Source organism: Trachemys scripta, chromosome 2 (genome assembly GCF_013100865.1).
Source record: "Trachemys scripta elegans isolate TJP31775 chromosome 2, CAS_Tse_1.0, whole genome shotgun sequence".
In the NCBI taxonomy this organism is placed as follows: Eukaryota; Metazoa; Chordata; order Testudines; family Emydidae; genus Trachemys; species Trachemys scripta.
This window is the reverse complement of record NC_048299.1, coordinates 44,789,927-44,813,311: the sequence shown is the minus strand read 5'-3', so window position 1 is coordinate 44,813,311 and position 23,385 is coordinate 44,789,927. Positions and strand designations below refer to the sequence as shown.

General features: G+C 39.1%; 1 protein-coding gene across 6 annotated transcripts in view; it reads right to left on the bottom strand.

The window, feature by feature from the left end:
- The window catches only part of VPS50 (VPS50 subunit of EARP/GARPII complex), a 170,139-nt gene that overhangs the window by 20,895 nt on the left and 125,859 nt on the right, over positions 1-23,385 (bottom strand). For all 6 annotated transcript variants that reach the window (XM_034760445.1, XM_034760446.1, XM_034760447.1 and 3 more), the window contains one exon: positions 21,147-21,227. In XM_034760445.1, coding sequence (XP_034616336.1) covers positions 21,147-21,227 — 81 coding nt within the window. The remainder of the gene's footprint in view (positions 1-21,146; positions 21,228-23,385) is intronic.

Here is a 23,385-nt window from a genome sequence, read left to right as displayed (position 1 = left end):
GGTACGTCTACACTACAGGGGGAGTCGATTTAAGATACGCAAATTCAGCTACGTGAATAGCGTAGCTGAATTTGACGTATCGCAGCCGACTTACCCCGTTGTGAGGACGGCGGCAAAATCGACTTCTGCGGCTTTCTGTTGGCGGCGCTTACTACCACCTCCGCTGGTGGAGTAAGAGCGCCGATTCGGGGATCCCCGAGAGGTCGATTTCTACCCGCCGATTCAGGCGGGTAGTGTAGACCTAGCCTCAGGGGCATGGATTTTTCACACCCCTGAGTGATACAGTTATACTGACCTAATTTCCTAGCATGGACCATGGCCCAGATTATGCGCCTGAGTGACTGGGAGGATGGTGGTGATTGAAGGGTAGGAGAGAGATCAAGAGTTCCGTTTTGGCCAGGCTTAATTTAAGTTCATGCCAGGCCACCCATGAGATGTCAGAAACACAAGCAGAGTCGCAGATTGTGACAGAAGGAGTCACATCTAGAGTGGAGAAATAGGCCTATAAATAATAAGAGTAAAGATAACAGATCACCTGATGATAGGATGTAGAGGGACAAAAGATGGAGCCAGGTGGGATCCCTGCTGACAGTTGGAGATGAGATGAAGACCATGCACTGAGCAAAAAATTTAAGATACAGCTAGTCAGGAGAACTAGTAAAAGACAAAATCATGAAAGCTAAGGGAACATAAGATTTTTAAAGGAAGGAGCATGGTCAATAGTAGTAGCCATTCTCACCCTTCCTGAGAGACTGTCTAACAAAAATTAACTGCACCAGCACATTATTTGAAAATGTAGCTATTCCTTTGAATTACACTCTTAACTTTCTGAATGCAAACACTTTGCAAGTATAAGGGCTAGAAAGTAAAACAAAACAAAAATAAACAAACAATGCTTGCATTCTATGGAATATAAATTTGTCATGTAGATTAGATAAATACCACACCCGGCGAGGAATTTTGGCACCACTGTTGTAAACTCTTTGAGGCAGGGATCTTGATTATCTATGCCAAGAGATCCCTAGCATATTTTCGGAGGCAGTACAAATTAATGAAAAATATGTCTATTAAATCCTCTAGGCACAAACAATCCAATTCTTTAAAAATATACTTTCACCCAATGTTAACATTTAAATACAGTGAAACATCAATTTCAAATCCCTCTCTGCCTTCCTCCTTCCCAATTCACACCACCTTTCAGAGAATGCTTAAATACATACATACAGTATCCTTGCAATGTTTCCTGACAGTCAAAAATATGTCCTACCTGTGATGGTGCACCCCATAAGGCTTTATAGAAATATGCTTATGAATGTGAGATATATATATATATATATATATATATATATATATATATTATGACATATGTAGCATAAAACATATTCCAGTTGCCATGTAACATATCTCTGTAAAGGTTATGATCTACTGAATCTATTCATCCTATTTGTATGCATGTGCCATTGTTGTATTCAAAGTTATGAGTATTGTCTGTGTAGCATTTGGTCAGCTTCTTGAGAAAGGAATGAGCAAATTAAATGCCCAATGAAGAAACACTTAAAAAAGACAATGAATCTTGGAAGGCTCCAATCCACATAAGAAGTCTACCTGAGGACATTCAGGGTAGCATGTACACAATGGCTGCTGCCTGTAAAAAGGGAGTCATGCATATACATGTGACCTTCTCATGTGACTCCAAAACTCCATCTTGGAGCTGGACTTTGCATAGGAGAGCAGGGGGAGGGGGGAAGGTGTCTCCACCCACAAGATAAAGTCTATTTAAACCCCTGGGAGACCCCTCCATTTTGTCTTCAGCTGGCTCAAGAGATAGCTTCTCCACCCCCAAGGATACCTGAAAGAAACTGGAACAAATGACAGTAACTACAGGGGGTGTGAGTGATTGCTGGACCCAGACTAGAGGGAGACTAGTCTGTAAAAGGAAGCTTACTGTAACACCTCTGAGGGTGCTGGAGTCCCAAGCTGGCAGGGAAAGCAGAGGCAGAAGTAGTCTTGGCACATCAGTTGGCAGCCCCAAGGGGGTTTCTGTGATCCAAACCGTCACACTACCCTCAGAAGTAACATTAAATTTTCACAGATGTTTTTAGTTAGTCATTTGAAGAAACTCTACTTCTTTGGAAAATTGCCCAACAACATGATGAGCTTCATCATACCATCAAATATTTACACAAAGACAACTGAAAGAACAAAGAAAGCCTATAAGTATGCACTGACTATTTTTGCTCCTTTCAAATATCCAAGCTCATAAAATGTGAGGACAAATGTAATAAAGATTGAGTGTTCCATCTTAGGTAATTCCAAGGTGTCTGTACCTTGGCATGCAAGTGCTATACAAAATAAAGTAGCATGGAGTATCAAAGTCTATTTAAAATAACTCTATTCTCTCCTCCTTTCCCCATGAGGTAGTGTGTGAATGTAAGCGCACAGACGATGGTAAGTGGTACAGGTGCCACTCTTAAGGAACATACCCTCAAAACGATGCATCATATATTTGGACCCGACAAAGTCAAATTTGGGTTCCGCAGTCAAACTCTGGTTTATGTGCAGTATCACACGATGATCAGCATGGTTTAGTATAGAACAGATATTCCCCTCGAGCACCTTTGAAGCCTTCCTGGATACAATTTTTATGCCAGACGCATGAACAACGCACTTGACCTAACAATATTTTAACTTATTTTTTTAAATATTAGCAATATGCTCCCACTGCCTATCACCTTCCATATTGAACATAACTCAGGCCCTTGCCATGACAGTAGAATTACAGTACAGAGGTTCTACTGTAACCTCAGAGTTACAAACACTTCAGGAACAGAGGTTGTTCATAACTCTGAACAAAACATTATGGTTCTTTCAAAAGTTTACAACTGAGCATTGACTTAATACACAGCTTTGAAACTTTATTATGTAGAAAAAAATGCTGCTTTCCCTTTATTTTTTAGTTGTTTATGTTTAACACAGTACTCTTCTGTATTTGCCTTCTTTGAGGGGTGGTGTTGGGGTGTCTCTGCTGCTGCCTGATTGTGTACTTCTGGTTCCAAACGAGGTGTGTGGTTGACTGGCCAGCTGACTCTAGTGTTCATAACTCTGAGATTCTACTGTGTATGTTATAACTTCAACTAATAGTTTATACTAATAGGAGTTACAGACAAATAAAAATCATGCTAATCTTGTCAGATTCCAATTTCCAGACCACCAGACTAAACAATGTTATCTTCCTACTTTCTTGCACAGAAAAATGATTAGTTCTTTTGATGATCCCAAATGCATATCTGTTTATATCATATTTGCTAATAGAAGCATATAAACAAGAAGCCACTTTAGTCATTTAATCTGAGAAAATTAGTAACACAAGCAAATGAAGGAGTTGTAGGGATAGAATTAAATTTTATTCCAGTAATATGAAAGTCAAATGTGGCTACTGTTTAATCTGAAACAAGTGCCACAGGGATAAATTAGGAATATATTATCTGAACAGCCAACATAAGACTTTTCCTAATTAACTATTTTTATGCTTATTTTAAAATTAGGATTATACCAAATGTTATCTTTTCCTCTGTGTCAAATGCTTCATTTGAATTTTTCACTAGGTTAAGAGTCGTTCACATGTAGTTGTGTTATTAATTATTCTACACTATCTAAAAGCTTGCTAGGTGCTTCACAACGCAAATAAAAATTACATGGTGCCTGCCCTAACGAGTGTAATACTTAGCATTGTAAACTCTGCAGAGGGACGATATTCTAGTTGTGTTGTGCAGTGCCTACCACAATGAGGTCCTGGTCAATGACTAGGGCTTAGAGGCATGATGGGAATACGAATAATTAATAATTTCAGACATTCGGTTTTAAGGGAAATAATCTAAACTGCTCTGCCAAGAAACATCATCCCACATTACAGGATTAATGTACACATCAAATGTTATGATCTGTTCCTTTCTAGCCACTCCCTTGTCACTCTTTCCTATAAATAAATCTACTTCAATCTCTCCCCAGCCCTAGATCTGCACCATACACAGGGGGAATCGCTAGAATGCCAACAAATCAAGGAGATCACCCAACATACCAGGAGATGCACACATACATCTTACTTCCTGATCCTGCAAGCATGTATGCACTTTTAATTTCGGTATGCGAGTTGTCCCATTGAAGTCAATGGAGTGATTCACATGCCTATAGTTAAGCATGTGAATAAGTGTTACAGGACTGGGGCCATAGCTATTAGCAGGTTATAACAGGAATGAGCAGCAAGCTCCAATTGTCAGCAAGTGCCAGAAAGTACCTAGAGAAAAATACAAAGCCACAGTCTCTTACTTACACCAATGAAAATTAGGAATCAGATTTTGAGTCTCTCTCCTCCTCTGCCCTTTTTAAAAACATGGCGAAGTGTTCAGAAATTGACATTAGGCACGTACTGTACCTTACGGTGTCCTTATTTAACAATCTCTAGCTGAGAGCTCTGTAATGTCGATGTACGCTTTGACACAGTAGTTACATAAAATGACTATTAAAACACTTTGTTTTTCTATTTAATGTTTTTGCAAAAACATTTCAAGTACTGTGTTTTATTTTATCTTTTTTAATGAGATGCGACTTTGTCATGCCCTCAAATACATCTTATCCAAGCACCCTAAATGTCAATGGGTATTTATCTTGTTTAAATACCCTACATGCAATTATACACCATTAATTCTGTTGAAATTTTGATTTCAAAGCATCATTTCCTTCTGAAGTACACAGGTTCATTCATAAATCTCCAAGCTTCAAAGCAAGATGAAAGATAAAAAGGACAGTTGAATGTTACTAAATTAAAGCAGAGTTGCAATATAAAAATAATCCCAGAGATGAGATTTTGAAAGCTCCCTAGGTATTTGGACACCAGATTCCCATTAAAATTAATGGGAACTGGACCTCCAAATCCCATAGGTACGAAACTGCCAACTTTAGACAATGGCTGATTCCACTGTGCATGCTCAGGCAGCCTGTTGACATTCAACCCAACAAGGACGTGACAGTGTTAATTGGCAGCAGGCCAGCTATGAATTTTTCATCACCCGATGGAGTTAAATATTAAATGGGAACAATAATAAAAGCACGTTTCCCATTCTGAATAGTGAAAGACTTTCACTGGCAGGACAACAAATTTTTAGCCATTCTCCGTATCCTTCCAAAATATATGGCAATCAACCAACCAGGGGCATATACCAAACTAGGAAAAAATTCAGAGCAGCCACCAGTAAGAGTTGGTGGCCGCACTCTGAGGCCACCCAAAAATTTGTTGTGAGAACCCCTGAAGCATGCTTCTAACAAAATAGCTTAAAATTTACCAATTTAAACCACCACCACTAGCCTACATTTAAATAGCAGATACTTCAATTCATACTTTAAACAGCATTATTGCAGATCATCTTTTTTTCCAGAGATCATATTAACACCTCTACTATTTATCGTTGATAATACCCTGAAGCATAACTGTGCTCATATAGATGGGTCACTCCCATTGACTTTGGCAGGAACTGACCCCTGTCTCTGGAAGCAGAATTGGGCTCTTGGTATTTACTATATTGTTTATCAGATTAAATGTCCTAGTAAATATCTGTGAAATTCTGTCAAACCCTAAATCAAGTTATATCCAGAATATCAACTTTTTTATTTTGAGAGAGAGAGAGAGAGAGAGATCTAGATATATATACACACACACACACACACACACACACACACAGTCTTTAGAAACTTGTTACTAGCAATTTTATACATTAACTCACTTGGCATAAAGTGAAAGATCTCTGTAGTGTTCATAAATATCTCAGCAAACGAGGGGATACACACAAAAAAATAAGCACCTAAGGCCTTTCTGAAAATAAGCAGATGCATATTGCACACACAAAATTACAAAGTACTTGGGAACGCAAACACTCTGCACACATAATTAACCATTCTGCTTTGCAGACCTGTGCTTTATTCATGCATATTTTGCTGCTGCAGTTTTAGCACCGAGAGACTGATTTTCAGTGGGTTCACTATCTGGTTTCCACTTGTTCCATGTGAAACGTTGGGTGAAACGCTGGGAGCGCAGACATCTGCACTCTTCTAATACGAGCACCCAGCTTAGAATTTTTGTGCATGGTAACTAGAATCTAAAAATCAGGTGTTTCAGTTTTTTATTATTTAGAGCCCAAATTGAGACAATCAGCTGATGACCAATGAATTTATTCAAATTAACAAGTTAGAGTGGAAAGGCTCAGTATCCTATTCCAATTCCCTGGGCCATCTAGTCATTCAAAGAAAATATGTTGTGTTAGATCTAAATGAAGAAACTGAAGAAGCAGTATAGTTGAGACTTCTATCACATATACAAAGCTAATGCTAAATCTTCCTTTTGTATACGGGGTTAGGGTTACCAAATGTCCGGGTTTTCCGAGACATTGCCTCTATTTTGACCCTCTGCCCTCTGTCTGGACAGATTTTTCAAATAAGAGGCAATGTCCGGATTTTTTTTTTTTTTATGAGCAGACACTGCAGTTCAGAAAGAGCCCCGATTGGTTCATTTCCGGATGGTCCCTCCCCTAGGTCTGCAGCTTATTGGTCCCTCACAGCTGCCAGATCCCACCCACCCAGGCTCTCTACTGCCCTGGGGAATTAGAGAGCCCCATGGGGAGGCAGGTGACTGATGACTGTTGCAGAGTCCCAGGTCTGCGCCAGCCACCCTGCCACCATGACATGGAGCAACACTGCCCCCCAATCTCAAGAATGAGGCCCCAGGTACCCCCTCTTGTGCACCCCCCAAATACCCCTTCCAGTACATACACATCCCTCTAGTACCCCCCAAATACCCACTCCGAGTACATATATCCCTACAGCACCACCTTAATACCCCTCAATATACACACCCCTCGAGCACCTCCAGCACTCCCAAATACTCCCCAATACACACTATATCTCTACAGCACCCTCCCTTCCAGTTCCCCCTCCCCAGCAGTGTTCTCTTTTGGGGAGCCTGAAACATGGTAACCCTATACAAGGATCGCTTCCTCTACAAGCCATTCAGTCCATACATTAAATGTCATCAGTTTCTATGCTCTATTTAGTTTTTCAAAGAAAACCATATAACATCTAAAATAAAGAAAGGTTCTTTTCTGATGAAGCATAATACTATCTTGTAGGAATTGTGAAGCTTGCAAAGATGACCTTTTAGAAGATAAAAACATCTATACAACGTGACTAGCAGCCACCACTCAAATGAGGGGCTTAGCGCCACAAATTAAAATTAAACTGTTAAAATGGAAGTCTTGACTGTGCACAAAATAAAGATTAAATATTCTTAAGGGAGCAAATCGCTGTCCAGTTTAGGATCCAACACCCTCTGTAAATCATGATCAAGTCTCATCAGCCTTGTAACTATCTGCAGGTAATCAGGTCACACAACTGCATGGAACGGCTCTCAGTATTACTATTATTTTTATTACAGCAGCAACTAAGAAGCCCAAACGATGATCAGGGCCTCTTTGTGGTGGACACTGTACAGACAAGTAACAAAGAAGAAAGTCACTGCCCCTGAGACCTAGCCATCAATGTGTCAGACACTACAGGAAGGCCAAACGGAACGAGGGTAGGTGGGAGAACGAGATAACAAAAATAAGTTATTTTTGTTGCATGTAATATAATATAATTAAGAAGAGTTATGGTACTTTGTAGATTCTGACCTACTGTTATTGCTAAAAGATCTATATTGTTGTGGGAAAATATCCACAGCAAAAGAATGTGTTAAAATTACATTTCCATCCAACAGTGATTTCCCAAGATTAGTCTTCAGTCTGCCATTTTACATACTGTATTCAAATGTTTATATCCTTCTTTCTAATGGGTACTGCGGACTGTTCTGATTTACAGAAAATACAGATCAAACAATATTAATTCTTAAAATATCTGATGACGTACATGAACAAATAGGTCTGAAATGAAATAAGTATTTTGTTATGTATAGTTTCCTCAAACAGCTCAATCTTAAAAGTCATTTGCAAGCACAATATCAGCATCAACAATATTTAAGCAACAATGAAGCCACTGTTGATTAAACTGGTTGATTAAACTGTGCAGATCATAAAGAAGCTGTTTGGGTATTGGATGAGGTACGGAACTGGAAGTTTCCTCTCTAGATCATCAGTAACCATAAGTAACAACCTACAGGATGTTGGGTACTTACATGAGATGACTTGATGGCATCCCTGAACTGATATTCTTATTGTTACTACTACAAAATTACACCCTTGTTGTGGGCTGCACGGCCTGAGGACAATGTATATGAAGACTAAGCTATACACTCATTCCCCAAGTCTTCTCCACCTGAGGATGTGGGAACCAATAGCGGATGGGATGGGATGAAGTTCTCACACGGTCAGTGACTGGGGCATCAGTTTTGTGGATGTTTGTCAAGCCAGTGCCTTTGAGAAACCATTAAATTGCTTTAAAACTCAGGACTTTTTCCATTTCCTTCAGTGCTCTCTTTAGCACCACAGCTGTACTAGCCTTTTCTGCTGACTAATATGAAGAAATGCAATCCATACAGAGATACTTCTAAAGGATCAAATTTATTAATCTACACCAGTGGTGGGCAACCTGCAGCCCGCATGCTGCCCATCAAGGCAATCTGATTGTGGGCTGTGAGACATTTTGCTGACATTGACCGTCTAGAGGAACGGCCCCCCGCAGCTCCCAGTGGCCATGGTTTGCCCACCACCGGTCTACAGATTTTCAAAGGTTAATTAGATATAAAGACTAGGAGGTGAAGTATTTCCTTCTGATACATAATTTGTCCTAAAAAAAATTTGTAGGAAAAAAATATCAGTGTACCCAAGTGTTATCTTGATTGTCGTGGTTCTTCAGTTCCAAGGTTCAGGAAAAATTGCTGATCATGTACTCCTACAGTCTTGAAGGATACTTATAAAGTAAATCTAATCTGCAGTAAGATTCTACTATAATTAGCTAACTACTGATTCTCCTTGCATCAGTCAAAGTTTTATTTGTGTGTACTGAGTTGTGTATAGCATTCCCACATTCTAATTGCCCTCATTCTACTCAGGAAGGCAAGATTACTGAGCAATAAAGTGACTGATAACTAAAAATTGGAAAAAATTAATTTAAAATATAAACCCGATACTAATCCAATTCCAAGCTTATAACACTGGCGAAAGGTTTGATGTATGATTATATCTTGAACAGGGTTTACCAGTAACATGCAGAGTTCTTGGTCTGGAAGTCTGGCAGAAGATCTGCTACTTGGTGCCTGAAAATGGTATAAATCAGCAGAAGGCAGCTAATCGTCACAACAGCAGAAATACCAGATTATGGTAAACATTCTAAATATTTTCTTAAGGGGTGCAGTAGTAGATTACTTTTTAACATACTCATTGTAGGTAGCAAGAGACCATTACCTTATAACCTTTGATTCAACTGACATCTGAAATAAAGAACTTGACACATAGTACTTTTGACAGTGCCACATTTATCTCTGAACCAAATGCTAAAATATATGCTTCTTGACTGCACTTCATTATAGGACTTCAATTATTTTAGACTTAATTTTATAATGATCCCATAACAAGCCTGGTTTTATTTCACTGGTTTACTCTAAGTAATGACATCAGAAATAGAGACTCTTGAAAATGAAGTTATGGAAAACTTCAACACATACAAAAAATGAATGATACGTCTTAAGCCTCTTCCTCTATCATTTTTACTATTTGTGGTAATTTGAGCCTGTGTCACGCAGGGCTGGCTCCAGGCACCAGCGGAGGAAGCACGTGCCTGGGGCGGCATATGCTAAGGGGCGGCATTCCATCCATTCTTGGGGCAGCACAGTCCGGGCAGTTTTTTTTTTTTTTTTTTGGCGCTTCGGCAATTCGGGTGGCAGTCTGAGTGGCTTTTTTTTTGCTTGGGGCGGCAAAAATGGTAGAGCCCTGGTGTCATGTACATCTGAAGCATGGAAAGTTGAGCAATCTGATCACGTGTTTCTCACAATAGATATAAATTAAAATCCAGTGTTCTTAAGTAAGCATGTACAGACTTACGACGCCTGACTTATATTGGATGCCACTTACGATGCTTTTCAATTGACTGCCTGTTTCGCCCGTACGACGCGTGTTTTGCCCTTATGACGAAAGCCGGCAGGAAGAACAGCACACATCACATGCTGAGCCTCCGCCAATCACTGATTTCACTGTTCAAGCTTTCTGATTGGCTGAGCCAATCAAAAACAAGCGGCAAGGCTACCCGGCAACTAGCTACCCTGGCCATGGACCCCCTTCCAGTTCCATTCATTATAACACGACCACAAAGTTATTTACAAACAACTCTGTAAAAAGCAATCCCAATTCTGCATAGTATGTTGCCGGCATTCTGAGTCGCCACCTGCCTCTCTGGCATTCTGCACAGCCTGACATAAGACATTCAGTTGCTGTTCTTTGTGGTTCTAAAAATTCTAAAAAAAAAATTTTAAATGGCAGAAAAGCGTAAATCCAGTGCAGGTGGTGTTTCTTCTTCTAAGAAAGGCAGAACAATTACTACTGAAACAAAAATGGATGTCATTAGGAGAGTCAAAGCATATGTGATTTTATGTTTATTTGAATGCTGTTTACCAAATAAATACACTGATGTTGCTACATTAGCAAACTATAATTCATTTAATACAAACATCTGGGTTATTGTGGTGAAAATAGTGTATCAAGCCTTGGTTCAGGAACCAATCCCCCCTTTATACCATTGATTCCTATGGGAAAACCATTTCAACTTAATTTGTTCCTCAGAACTGCATTGTGTGTCGTAAGTCCGAGGACTCCCTGTAATTCATAAATGTAAAGGACTATGATTGCTCCCCACCACATTGCATAACAGAGATATGTACTAAAGTTATCCTTTAGGGTGGAGCTATAGAAGCTTTGTATACACTGTCCAACGTTTAGTAGGACATGTTAAATATGAGAGAGTCCGAAGATCCCAGAGACAGACACAAAGCCGGTCAACCAAAATACTGAGAAAGTAAAGTTATTTTATTCTTCAGAATGTAATTGCACTCTCAGCCACTTTAAAACATATACTTCAATTGACTGTATCTGTCTGCAAATATTTTCTTAAGACAAAGATGGCAAGTAGGTAAGACAATTTATTACCCAATCACTATCTGAGCTCCTGGCAACCTCTTTCATATTAGCTTCTGCAAGTGAAGTACATACAAATAGGGTTGCTAAGCTGTAGATTGTGTTGGAATTTTACCAAACCTAATTATATCATTTAAATACACCTCTACCCAGATATAACCTTGACCTGATATAACACGAATTCGGATATAATGCGGTAAAGCAGTGGGGGGGATGACTTCACACTCTGGCAGATTAAAGCAAGTTCGATATAACGCGGTTTCACCTTAACGCGGTAAGATTTTTTGGCTCCCAAGGACAGTGTTATGTTGGGGTAGAGGTGTATCAAAGTAACTTTTTCCATTTCAGATCATGCTGTACTAATATTTCTAGTGCTGTCATTAGAAAGATGTAGCTCTTTTGGGGAAAAAAAGAATCAGTAATGTCTTTTATTACTTCACCCATTTTGTCTCTAGAATATCCTGGGACTGACATGGCTACAACTACACTGGGTACCTTCATAATACATTTCAAAACGCCTCCTTTAGTTAAATCAAACAGGGAAAATGCAGCACCAAAAGAGTATGTAAGCATAATCCTTTAAATTGCTAAGTGCCCTCAATACCAAGTGAAGTTCCCTGATAGGACCCACACAGCATCTCTTGAGCCTGGGCCCTATACAGTACAAATAAGGGAAAAAATAAAGATACATTCAAAGCAAGTATTACAAGAAAAAAATCTTATCAGTTGATATTAGGCAACAAAGTATGACAATAAGGGGAGTTTCAAAAGTGCCTGAAATCATTGGAGATTGTGCTCCTAAATCCCTGAGGTGCTTTTGAGAATCTCTGTGCTTAAGTTTTCAAATCAGAAAATGCTGTTTCAACTACACTGAAATTTTTCACAAAATCATATTGATTCTGACAAAATTTCCAGTGAAAACAAGAATTTCCAAATGAAAATTTTTTGATTCAATAAAATTTAGTTTAGACAAAATTTTGACATTGATAACAAAATTTCCATTTGAAAGTTTTATTTTATTATTTTATTTTACTTTTACATTATTTCATGATGAAACATTTTGTTTTCTAGAACAAAGTATCCCCAGGTGGTTGTTTTTTTGGAATGAAACAGTTTGACACTTTGATCTAGAAAATGAGGTAAATGCTCGGGGTACTGATTAGAGGAGCAATTATTTTCAATATCCTAGAAAAATCCAAGTAAACAAAAATAAACTACCTTCCTTCAACAAGCAACATAGAGAAATTATTTACTAGTAACTAGAGTGTCTAAATAATAGCCTCTGCAGATCTACACCATGGAAATTGGCTGACTTGGCTGGCTGGCCCCACAAACTGCTCCAGAGCCATATGATCTACCAGTAGATAGGCATATATTGACCAAAGATATAACATTCCAAGTTCAATTCCCCGCTAGGTCACAAGAGTTCTCCAGCTAAAAAATTGTAACAGTACTTTACATGTCACAGGGATGATGTGACAATAAATATATTAAAAGACGAGTGCTCAGATACAACAGTAATAGGAGCCATATAAATACCTTAAATAGACAGTTCCAAACAGATCTTGTAAGACAGACTTCTTCCTAACTGCTCTTAAGTTTCTCTCCACATCAATTATTGAACACACCTCAAAGAAGTTTTGGTTTGTTTATTAGATGCTCTTGTGCGTTGTGATACATTAGCCAATCCAACCTTTCCACCTCCATCTAATGCCATATTTCTTGCTCCTTTATAGTTTGCTTCCATGAGAATGAACATCTTTCACAAATGTTCTTACATCTGCTGTCCTCCTCCTTTCAAGCCTTCCACCAGGCAATATCCAATCAAGGGGCTGTCTAGGAATATTTTTTTTTTCACATCTGGACCACACATCCTCATCACTCCACTTTCTTTCTCAAATCATTGTTTCTACAATCTACTGACCAGTCCTTGTAACACATCTACATTGGTTACTTTATCCCACCAGTATCGTTTGTATCAAGTATCCTTTGCAAGCATCTCAGGTGGAATGCATTAAGTGTACTGTTAAGTTTCTAGCATTTGCCAAGTTTCAGAACCACATATCAATGTGGATTTAACAACAGTATTATATAAACTTGGTCTTAACTCGTGTGCATTTCCTTATTTCTCCAAATATTTGCCTGTCTCAAAAAGACTATTTGCCTCCTCATTTCCTGCTTTCAACTCCTCATGGTGTTGGCAATCAGCACTTTTTGTGCTTCCAAGATATACAAACTCATTAACCATGTGTATTCTTCACTATCAATCATATATGCCTCATCATTGCTGACATCTCTTTAAAATGATCATGACTTTCATTTTCTTTTGGCTGATTCTTAATCCTACTTTGGCAGCCTCACATTTGACATTGATAGGGGTCTTTTCCATAGCATCTTTATCTGTGTCCAACAAAAAGTCATCTGCAAAGTAGAGATCATGAAGTTTTCTTCTAGTCCTCATAATTCCTGTATCTTCCTTTAATGCTGCTTTTAGCATCACAATGCAGAAGAGGAGAGGTGATCAGATGCAGCACTGCTGCACTACAGTAATGTATCAAACCAGTCGGTCTCTCCACTTTGTCCTAACAGCATCTTGAGCTTCCACACAGCATCCTAGCCTTTAACACATCTTTCACAGCGACTATAAATACAATCAATAGGTTTGATGAAATCTACAGTTCAAGATTAATCTTCTTGGATTGAAAGAGGGTAAAGATGTGATTTATACATGATCTTTTCGGTCTAAAGCCTGCTTGCTCAGTACACAGTTTTTCTTCTATGACCAGCTTGAGTCTGTTCAATAGTATACTACAGAACACTTTTCTGGGTATGGAAAGTAGTGTGATACCTCACCAATGGTTGCACACCAGTGGGGTGGTTTTTTTTTTAGTAATTTACAGATCATAGCTTTCTTCCACTTCTCTGGTTAGAATTCTTTCTTGCAAACTATATTACAAAGTATATGAGAGTGTACGTATTTCTTGCATCTGAAGAAGTGAGGTTCTTACCCACGAAAGCTTATGCTCCCAATACTTCTGTTAGTCTCAAAGGTGCCACAGGACCCTCTGTTGCTTTTTACAGATTCAGACTAACACGGCTACCCCTCTGATACGTATTTTATGTACAACCTCTTTCAGTTTTAAACATTTCAGCAGTGATCTTATCTTGACCAGGTACTTTGCTGTTTTTTTAAGCTGATTAATTGTTTCTTCTATTTCTGCTTCTGACATTTCTACCAGTAAGATCTTTAATTCTTCACCTTCTTCTTTGTACCTATCAATTGGAATTGTTGGCTCTGGCTGGTTGAGTACTTCATTAAAATCTTCTCACCACTGTTGCTTCTGTTCTGCTTCCATTGCTAACAATCTTCCATCTTTTGCTTTTACAATACCATTGTGACGCTGGAACCATGATGATAATTGCTTACACACCCGGGAATTGCCTCTGACTGATGTTTTTTCATCTTCTCTCACTTTTTTGTCAAGCCATTCTTTCTGATACTACTTTATTTTTTTTCTACATGTTCCCCGTTGCAGCATCATTGAACTATGCTTGCCTCATTTTTAAGGTTTTTCTTTCTTGAATCAACTTCCACGTGCTTGGCTGTATCCTCTCTTCTTTCCTTGATCATCTTGGTCCAAGTGAAATTTTGGGAGCTTCCCAGTGGACATATCTGAAGTGAGCCCTTTGTTATTCTATATAATCATTCATTACTTGTAGTTCTTGGAATCCATTTGAGACCTGGATTTTAAAATCCTCACTCATTCCGAGGTCAGTTTCTTCACATCAAATACCATCTCTCTTTTCTTATAGTGTTTTTTTTTTTTTTAAAGCTTTATCCTAACTGTTCTGACATGATAGTGGTCACTTTCTGTATCAGCAATTGGAGGAGACTGTGTAATCAGCACTGATCTTCTCCACCATCTGCTGATGGCAATGTGACCCAATTGTTTCTCAGTAATTTCCATCATTTGATTGCCATGTTAGTTTTTTTCTTCCGAGAAGGGAAAAAAGTGTTTTATCCCCTGCATGCACAAGTTCTACATGACAATTTAGTAAATCTTTCACCACAATCTGCTCACCCCCCAATTCCGCGTTTAACCATGAAATGCTCGTAGCCAAGGTTGTCATTATGAACTTGTGCATTCTCATCATCCATAAAACAGAATGACATCATAAGCATGCACCTAATTTAGTACTGTCATGCCGTGTGCAGTGGTTTATGACCGTGAGTGCCAACCTTACGGCACACTGTCTAAAAGCAGGGCAGACATCCCAAACTGATAGTATGTTCTATAATTAAATTTCATCAACCCAGTAACAAATGTGAACGCTCAGATCACTGTAACACTCTTACCATGGAGTCACAGACATTCCCCTTGGGCACCCAGGCAAACTAGACTTAGTGATAAATTGTCACTTAAACCAAAAAAATTACAAAATATTCAGGTTGCTTTCAGTCCCAAGAGACCAGTCAGTCACTTACCCGAGGTCAATCTGCACCTTAAATCTCACACCAAAGACATCGCTGGTTGCCAATCCTATAGTAAACTAAGGATTTATTAATTAGGAAAAAAAAATGAGAATCTTTTACAAGTTAAAACAGGCAACATATAAGCACAAATGTGTTACAGTGTATGTAATCAATGTGTACAGATGTAGTAATCTGTCCCCCTGAATGTCTTTTAGGGAAAATCCAAGTTGACCCTGGGGATCTTTGTTTTTGTTTCTTAGCTCCAGCCCTCCAGAGTCCAAAAAGCAAAGAGATAACTATTTCTTCTTGTGAGCATCTTTATATGCTCTTCCCCCAGAGTTCAAACTGATGGGACAAGAGCTCCTGAACACACGTTCTTCATAGGCAGATAGGGCAATAAACTGGGTTTTTGTCCTACTGTAGCGCATTCAGTTTTGATAGTCCTTTTTGATTACCACTCTTGCTGTCTAGGTTCACAAGTTCAGATCAGGCATTCTTACAATTATAAAGCAAAACCTACATATTACCTTATAGCATGGGATATAGACATTGCAAGTCAGATTAATGCATGCAGCAACTTATAAGCGTTTTATAGTCTAAACACATCTTTACAAGTCTAACACTTATCTTGAACAATATTAACATATAGGTGAACTGGTCTGGTTTCCACCTATGAATCTGTCAGTGCTCAGCAGACACCTATAGCCTTGGCAACAGCTGGCACATGGTTTACCAGCATCACAAGTACACCTTGCAACTTGCTGTAGAATGCATCCTTTACTTGTTCATCACAGCCATTAGTAGGTACATAACACTAGATGATAGTTATATTAGCATAATTTGGGAGTCGACTGGTTTCCATTCCTGTAGATCTTGTGTTGCCTTTTTGCTGAGGAGTACTCCAACTCCCTCTATATGGAGTATCATCTTGCCTTCCTGAATAGAGTACTCTGATATTATATGAATAGAATCGTCCATCTCATTTAGCTCACTCCAAGAATGCTAATACTGAACTGAGTCATTTCTCAAATTACTTTATTCAGTTTCCCAGTGAGAGACACAGTTCTCATATTCCAGCATCCAATTCTAGTTTTAGCTTTAGCTGTTAGGATCTTGTTTCAGGTGATGAACTTCCTCATGAGTTTGGTTAAGCCCCTTCATACTTCATTTGGACTTATTTGAAGTTGACGTAATGGTTCTGAGAGGCTGACACAGACTCTTATCAGGGTTTTTTCCATAATTGTGACTTTTTTTACGTGGACAGATAGTTCACATGACTCACAATCATAAGTCCCTAGCTCTTCATTCAATATATTTGGAGCACCCCATATTAAGTATAGGGTTCCCTCAAACGCCACTCGAGGGATGCACCTGGTAGCTTAGGATGCCTGAAGAAATGGGAAAGTAGGGAGGTTGAGCATGAATCCACACATGCACATGGAGAACTTCAATTATTTGTAGGTAACCTTCCTGCCACTGTCATGAAATTACCACTGCAGATTCCCATTGAAGAAGATTTGCAAGTAGTACACAGCTGCAGGAGGACTTAACTGAATAAAGATTTAAGTACTATTACCCTGCACAAGTATCTGACCTAGACTGCCAGTCAAGGAGGTAGTGCTTCATGAAAGTATTAACTGAACTCCAAACAGGTAGCTTATGAATTTCAGAAGCTGATGTGGTCCAAAGGAAAGCTATTGAGGCAACTCTTACTTTAATGAAGGGGCCCTAAATCTTCCAGATGTTCACTCCTCAGCCTGGTCATAAGTAGTTAGTAAACAGGCCTTACTTGAGCCTTGGAGCAAAGATTGGGGAAGTCCAAGGGGGAAACAAAGGCCATATTCAGCCTATATGACTTTCCAGATAGCTTAGGCCTGTCTAAATAGCTCAAGGTTCCTGACATCCAGACAACAGAGCCCAGCTTTCACAGGAAGCTGAGAATTTAGGAAAATACAAAGTTCTAGTTTAAGATGGAAATCTGACACAACCATTATCAAAAAACTAGGATAAGGATGGAATATGGCTTTCTTTATGAAAAATCAGTCTTTGAAGGATCTGCCATCAGGGGCTGCAATCACCTTCCTGGTAGGAACGACAACCACTAATAATGTTACTTTGAATGGAAGACAATGCAAAGGACAGAATACCAAACATGTGAAGAGCCTAATAAGAACCAGATTCAAACCCTAAGATTCCACTAAAAGACAAATAGGAGGAAATGTAAGCAAGAATATTTTCAGAAAGTATCTAAAGAGAACAACAGGGCATATCCCTTCCAGCCCCCTGCCATGAGCCACTCAGGAAAGGGGGCTGGGAGCAACCCCACGAGCCCAGCACCCCAGCCTTCTGCCCTGCACCCCCCATACCCCCATTCCTCTGCCCTGAACCCCCCCCCACAGCCCCAGCCCTCTACCCTGAACCCCCCAACACATACCCAGCCTTCTGCCCTGCACCCCTACACACCCCCAGCCCTCTGCCCTGATCTCTGAACCCCGCCCCCCACACACACACACCAGCCTTCTGCCCTGAACCCCCTCCCCAGCCCTCTGCCCTGACCCCTGAAAGACGCCCCCCCCCCCAGGTCTGGGGTCCCAGCCGCAGGCCCTGATTAGCCTGCTGCTGGCCTAGGTGAACAGAACCCCAGGCTGGCAGCGAGCTGAGCAGGCTGGTGGCGTAAGATCAGCATTTTAATTTAATTTTAAATGATGCTTCTTAAACATTTTGAAAACCTTGTTTACTTTACATACAATAGTTTAGTTATATAATATAGACTTATGGAAAGACCTTCTAAAAATGTTAAAATGTATTACGGGCACGCAAAACCTTAAATTAGAGTGAATAAATGAAGACTCGGCACACCACTTCTGAAAGGTTGCCGACCCCAGAGTTAATTTGTGCTCCCTCTACTCGTTCAGCAGCAGATGAGCAAAAAGCCACCATGGGTACCATATAAATATTGCTTTTTAAACACTCTCATAAAACAGTGATTTTGGGCCTTAGAGACACAACTAAGTGACTAACAACATACGGAAGGGGTTTCAAAGGTACAAAAGGCACCTAGATGCCCCACTCCGAATGAAAGTCAATGACAATTGGACATCTATCTCCCATTGTTCTTAAATGTCTGGGAGTACCGGGCAGATAAAAGTATACAGTGCAGGTAATTCCATAATCATTTCAATATATACCTAGAGGCTTCTGTCAGCCGTCCCCCTTATCCATCCTGGTCCCCAGAGAACCTGCGGGACCTCACCATCCTCCCCGCCTTGAATGAGGGTTGTGTGGAGGGGGGGGTTAAAGGAGGGATGGGATGGCTCTATGCTGAACCAGTCATAGGAGCCCCCAAATACCCCTCCCCCATTTCCACTCTTAAATAATACCTCCTTTAAATCCTTTACCAATCCACTTCATCTAATCACTGTATCCCTTCCTATGGAGTACTTGCACCGGGCATCTGACCCATGTTTACACAATGAGTTGGGACATCACAGCCTAACTCCCATTTCATGTTTGCCCAACTAAACCCCATGAACCAGCTCCAGGAAAGGTGACCCACCCCACTTAACCTTGGCCTGACGGTGAGGGAAAAAATCCTTCTCAGCGTCCGAAGAAAGAAGCAACTAGCGCAGTGCCTGCAGCGGATCCTGACCAAACCCAGTATTTCACTGCTTCCATGGGTGGGAGGGTGAGAGTTGCCCTGCTTGGCCCAGGTAAAAAAAAAGGGCTTTCCCTGCACTGGCATGGACGTATATAGTCCCCACTCTGTTCTAGTCACCAGCAGGGGGATGGATCAGCATCCCCACACTTACCTGGTCTGCCACTACAGCAGAAAGTCACTCCCTGGCTCTCTAGCTCTTAAAGGGCCACACACCTTTTCCAGCTAGCCAGACAATGGACCCCACTGCTAAATATGCAGTGAGGTTGTGTGTGTCTCTGGAAAAAACTGTGGCTTTACAAAATAGTAAATTTTGGGGTATGTTATCATACAAACCATTTAAGACAGAGGTTGTAGGAAATTATTTCAGTGTCGTGCCTCAAGTGTTTACATTTCAAAGTAAGTAGAAGGAAAGAAATACTAAAAGCATGATTCTTCACTCCTCTGCTTCATTTCTATATGCTTTTTGCTCTCCAGTTGCATTGCACAACCCTAACATTTAATCACCTACCTAAAGGCAAAAGTTCTCATATTTGCTACGCCCTCAGAGTACTATAAAGTGTAATCAACTGCCAGTCTAATGCAAATATGGTATTTATTAACTCTTTTTCATGAAAAACAACTGTTAAAATGACTCATGATGTCTATGTTGTAACATGTATGGCAGGCAAAGTGACTATATGTACGTTGTGAGAAATGAATTATATATCATCGTTTTTTCCTCAAGACTAAGCTGTCATTTAAAAGTTATACCACAGGAAAAAATCTGTTAAACTGCTATCACAGATATACATACTTTTCTCAGGGATTTAAATGTGTGAAAATTTAGAAAGCTTGCCATTAATTTATGTAAAGGCCTCTTAGAACAGTAAGTGCATTAGAAATGGTGATGGGGATTAAAGCAAACAATCAGTTTAAAGTAAAATTTAGACACGATAAATTACCATTTGAGTGATTTAATAAATTACTTATCATGTCATTACCATCTCTCAGTCTCCTTTTGTTGTAGGTAAATTCTACAACAAACCATGATCTTGCTATTCTTCTATAGGACTTTTAGCAATGAACTTTGTAAGTAGGATGCTGGGTATCAGTTTAAAAACATCACAGCCTCCACTCTCCAATTTCAGGTTTCAGAGTGGTGGCACTGTTTGTCTGTATCAGCAAAAACAACGAGGAGTCCTTCTGGCACCTTAGAAACTAACAAATTTATTTGGGCATAACCTTTCGTGGGCTAGAACCCCCTTCATCAGATGCATGAAGGTGTCAACTGTTTGAAATCGGCCACTCTTATTACCACTACAAAAGTGATTTTTCCTCCCTTGGTATCCTACTGTTAATTGAATTGTCTCGTTGGACTGACCTCCCACTTGGTATGGCAACTCCCATCTTTTCATATGCTGTGTATTTATACCTGCTACTGTATTTTCCACTCCATGCATCTGGTGAAGTGGGTTCTAGCCCATGAAAGCTTATGCCCAAATAAATGTGTTAGTCTCTAAGGTGCCACAAGGACTCCTAGTTGTTTCTCCAATTTCATTAGACTTATAAAAGAAGAATTTGAGCTTTAAGCACAAGTATTAATGGTAACAAATATTAAAAGTTATTACTGAAGCATAATTAAATTAGGGAAGAATCTGGGAGTTTCATACTAGTTTTGTAGATATATGCAAAGTGATTTTGAACAAAAAACCCAAATACAACTGCAGGAAATCTATTATGATATTCTCATCATAAACACAGAATGTGGGGAAAAAGTAAAATTAATGAACCACATTATATACTAATTGCCATACTTTTTACAATATGCCTCCTTTATTTCAACGAACATTAACAAATTCCAGTTTCTTACCAGATCAATCAGGCTCTCCTGTATCCTGTTTAGCGTAGTGCGCAGCCTGTTACTACTAAGACCCAGTCCTGTTGATTCAAACTGAAAATAAAAAAAAAAACCAACAATATTCTAAAAAACATAGGAAAGGACAAATTTTGTGTTTTAGTTTAGTGACTAACATAACCAAAAAAAAGTTCACAGTTTGTTCAATACGATATACTTGCGTATAGTTTCAGCATATAACTGCAACAAAACCAAAATGAAAAGAAGAAACGTGCAAAAGATCACTGCACCCAACATTACACTGATGTAAAGAATGAACTGTGCTCAGTTCACAAAGATGACCATATACAATTCATACTGACAAATGATTATCTACTTTGTCAGGGGGAATACTTGCCAGAATATTCTCTTGGATTGTTTTAACATGTCTCTATGCTATAAAATGAGACTGCACGCACAGGAAACGATGACTTTTTATTCCCACAGACCAGCAAGAGAGAGAGACCTCATACAATGGCACATCATACTATGCTGCCTGAGAAATTAATACGTCACAATGTAGAATGATCATGTTTATTAACTTTTCACAAACTACATTATCTTCCATAATAATTTGTTTAATATCAACTTTGAGTTGTATAATTATTTTCCATCAATCTTTATGAAAGTCATTTTTATTACTGAACATTTATTATGATCAAGCTAGGAAATGTGTCATCTTCATGCTCTGCACAGGGCCCAAAGTTCTATGGATCAGATCCTCTGTTGGTCTAAGTCAGTATAGCTTCACTAACTTCAATGTAACTACAATATTTGCTCCAGCTGAGGATCTGGCCCAACATGTTTAGATTAACAGCTACTTATTTTCTAATTTTCGCTCCAGAAGAAACACATATTACCAAACAGAACAGCTCAATCAGATGAAACTACAATGGAGATGGAAAAACTAGAAAACATACATTTATATCCAGGGTCCACATGATCTAGAAGTACCAAGATATGGTACTGGTATGTGTTTCACACCAGAAAAAAAAATTTCTGAACAATGTTTAGACACTGCTGTCCACTGTGTTGGATTTAGTACTATAAAACTTTTCCCAGACTGCATCTGGGTGAGAAATCAATGTTCAAGTGGTTTCCACAAATCAAAATAATTTTTACACAAATTTTACTTATTTACCACCTACACTGAACTTTAAAGAAGAATTATATAGCGAGAGTGTTCTCACACCCTTTACTGCTTCTTCATGGTGTATAGCGGCAGCCTCCATTTAAAAAATAAATAAAATGTTTTTCTGCTTGATTTTTACTTTAGAAATATCAAATCTTAGCTTTCTTGATGTTGCCGGAGGATGGAAGAACAAGAGAAATGAGATAAATCGAAGACTAATATTCTTCCTGTGTTTTTGTTAAACATCTGCTTAACTGCCGATTGGGAGAAAAGACTTCTTTGAGAGATTCACCACAGCTCTCCTCTAAGAGAGGACTGAGAAAGCTCTAGTTCCAGGGTCCCCAAACAAGAACAGAGCAGTCAAGACTTGATATTATTCACATATCTAAGGTAAAAACAAGCAAGCAGAAAGAAAACAGTTTGTTTTCTCTTTAAAAAAAATTATGCTACCACAAAGAAAAGGAGGCAAACAGGTTTTCCTTTGTTCACTTTTAAAAACTTTGTCCAGCAGCAGAATTTCCCTAGTACATACTAAGTATTTTGCTTATCCCTTTTCTTCCAAATTGTACTGTAAGCTTCTTGACAAATTAAGAACTTATTGATTTTAGATGTTTTTGAAAAGACTGACAACTTATCAGTTGAAATAGTAAATACATCAACAAATTCAGACAAAGAAAGGTGAGTGCAATTTTAAATAAATCTGTATGAACAAAAATGTTACGATGTATTAAAGTCTCTGCCTTTTTTCCCCTTCAAAATGGTATTGGATTTCTATGCAAGGGCTGACCAGTTGTGAATCAAAGGGAAAAAATATCCAGAGATCTGTATATATGTACTTCTATAGGGAACATGAGATGAGCAGTCATCAAGGATAGGACCATGGTGAATTCATCAGGTAGAGCCTATTATATCAGTATTCAATTGTTTTGCACATGGCCTGCGGCTTCATGGGAATTTTTACAAACCATGTATGTCAGACAGTGGATACATTATTTCCACAAATTACTTATGACCTAGTAATTGACAAGCGATGGAAAAAAGCAGAGTAACAAGGGAATTACAACCAAACTTTGCTAATCAGCA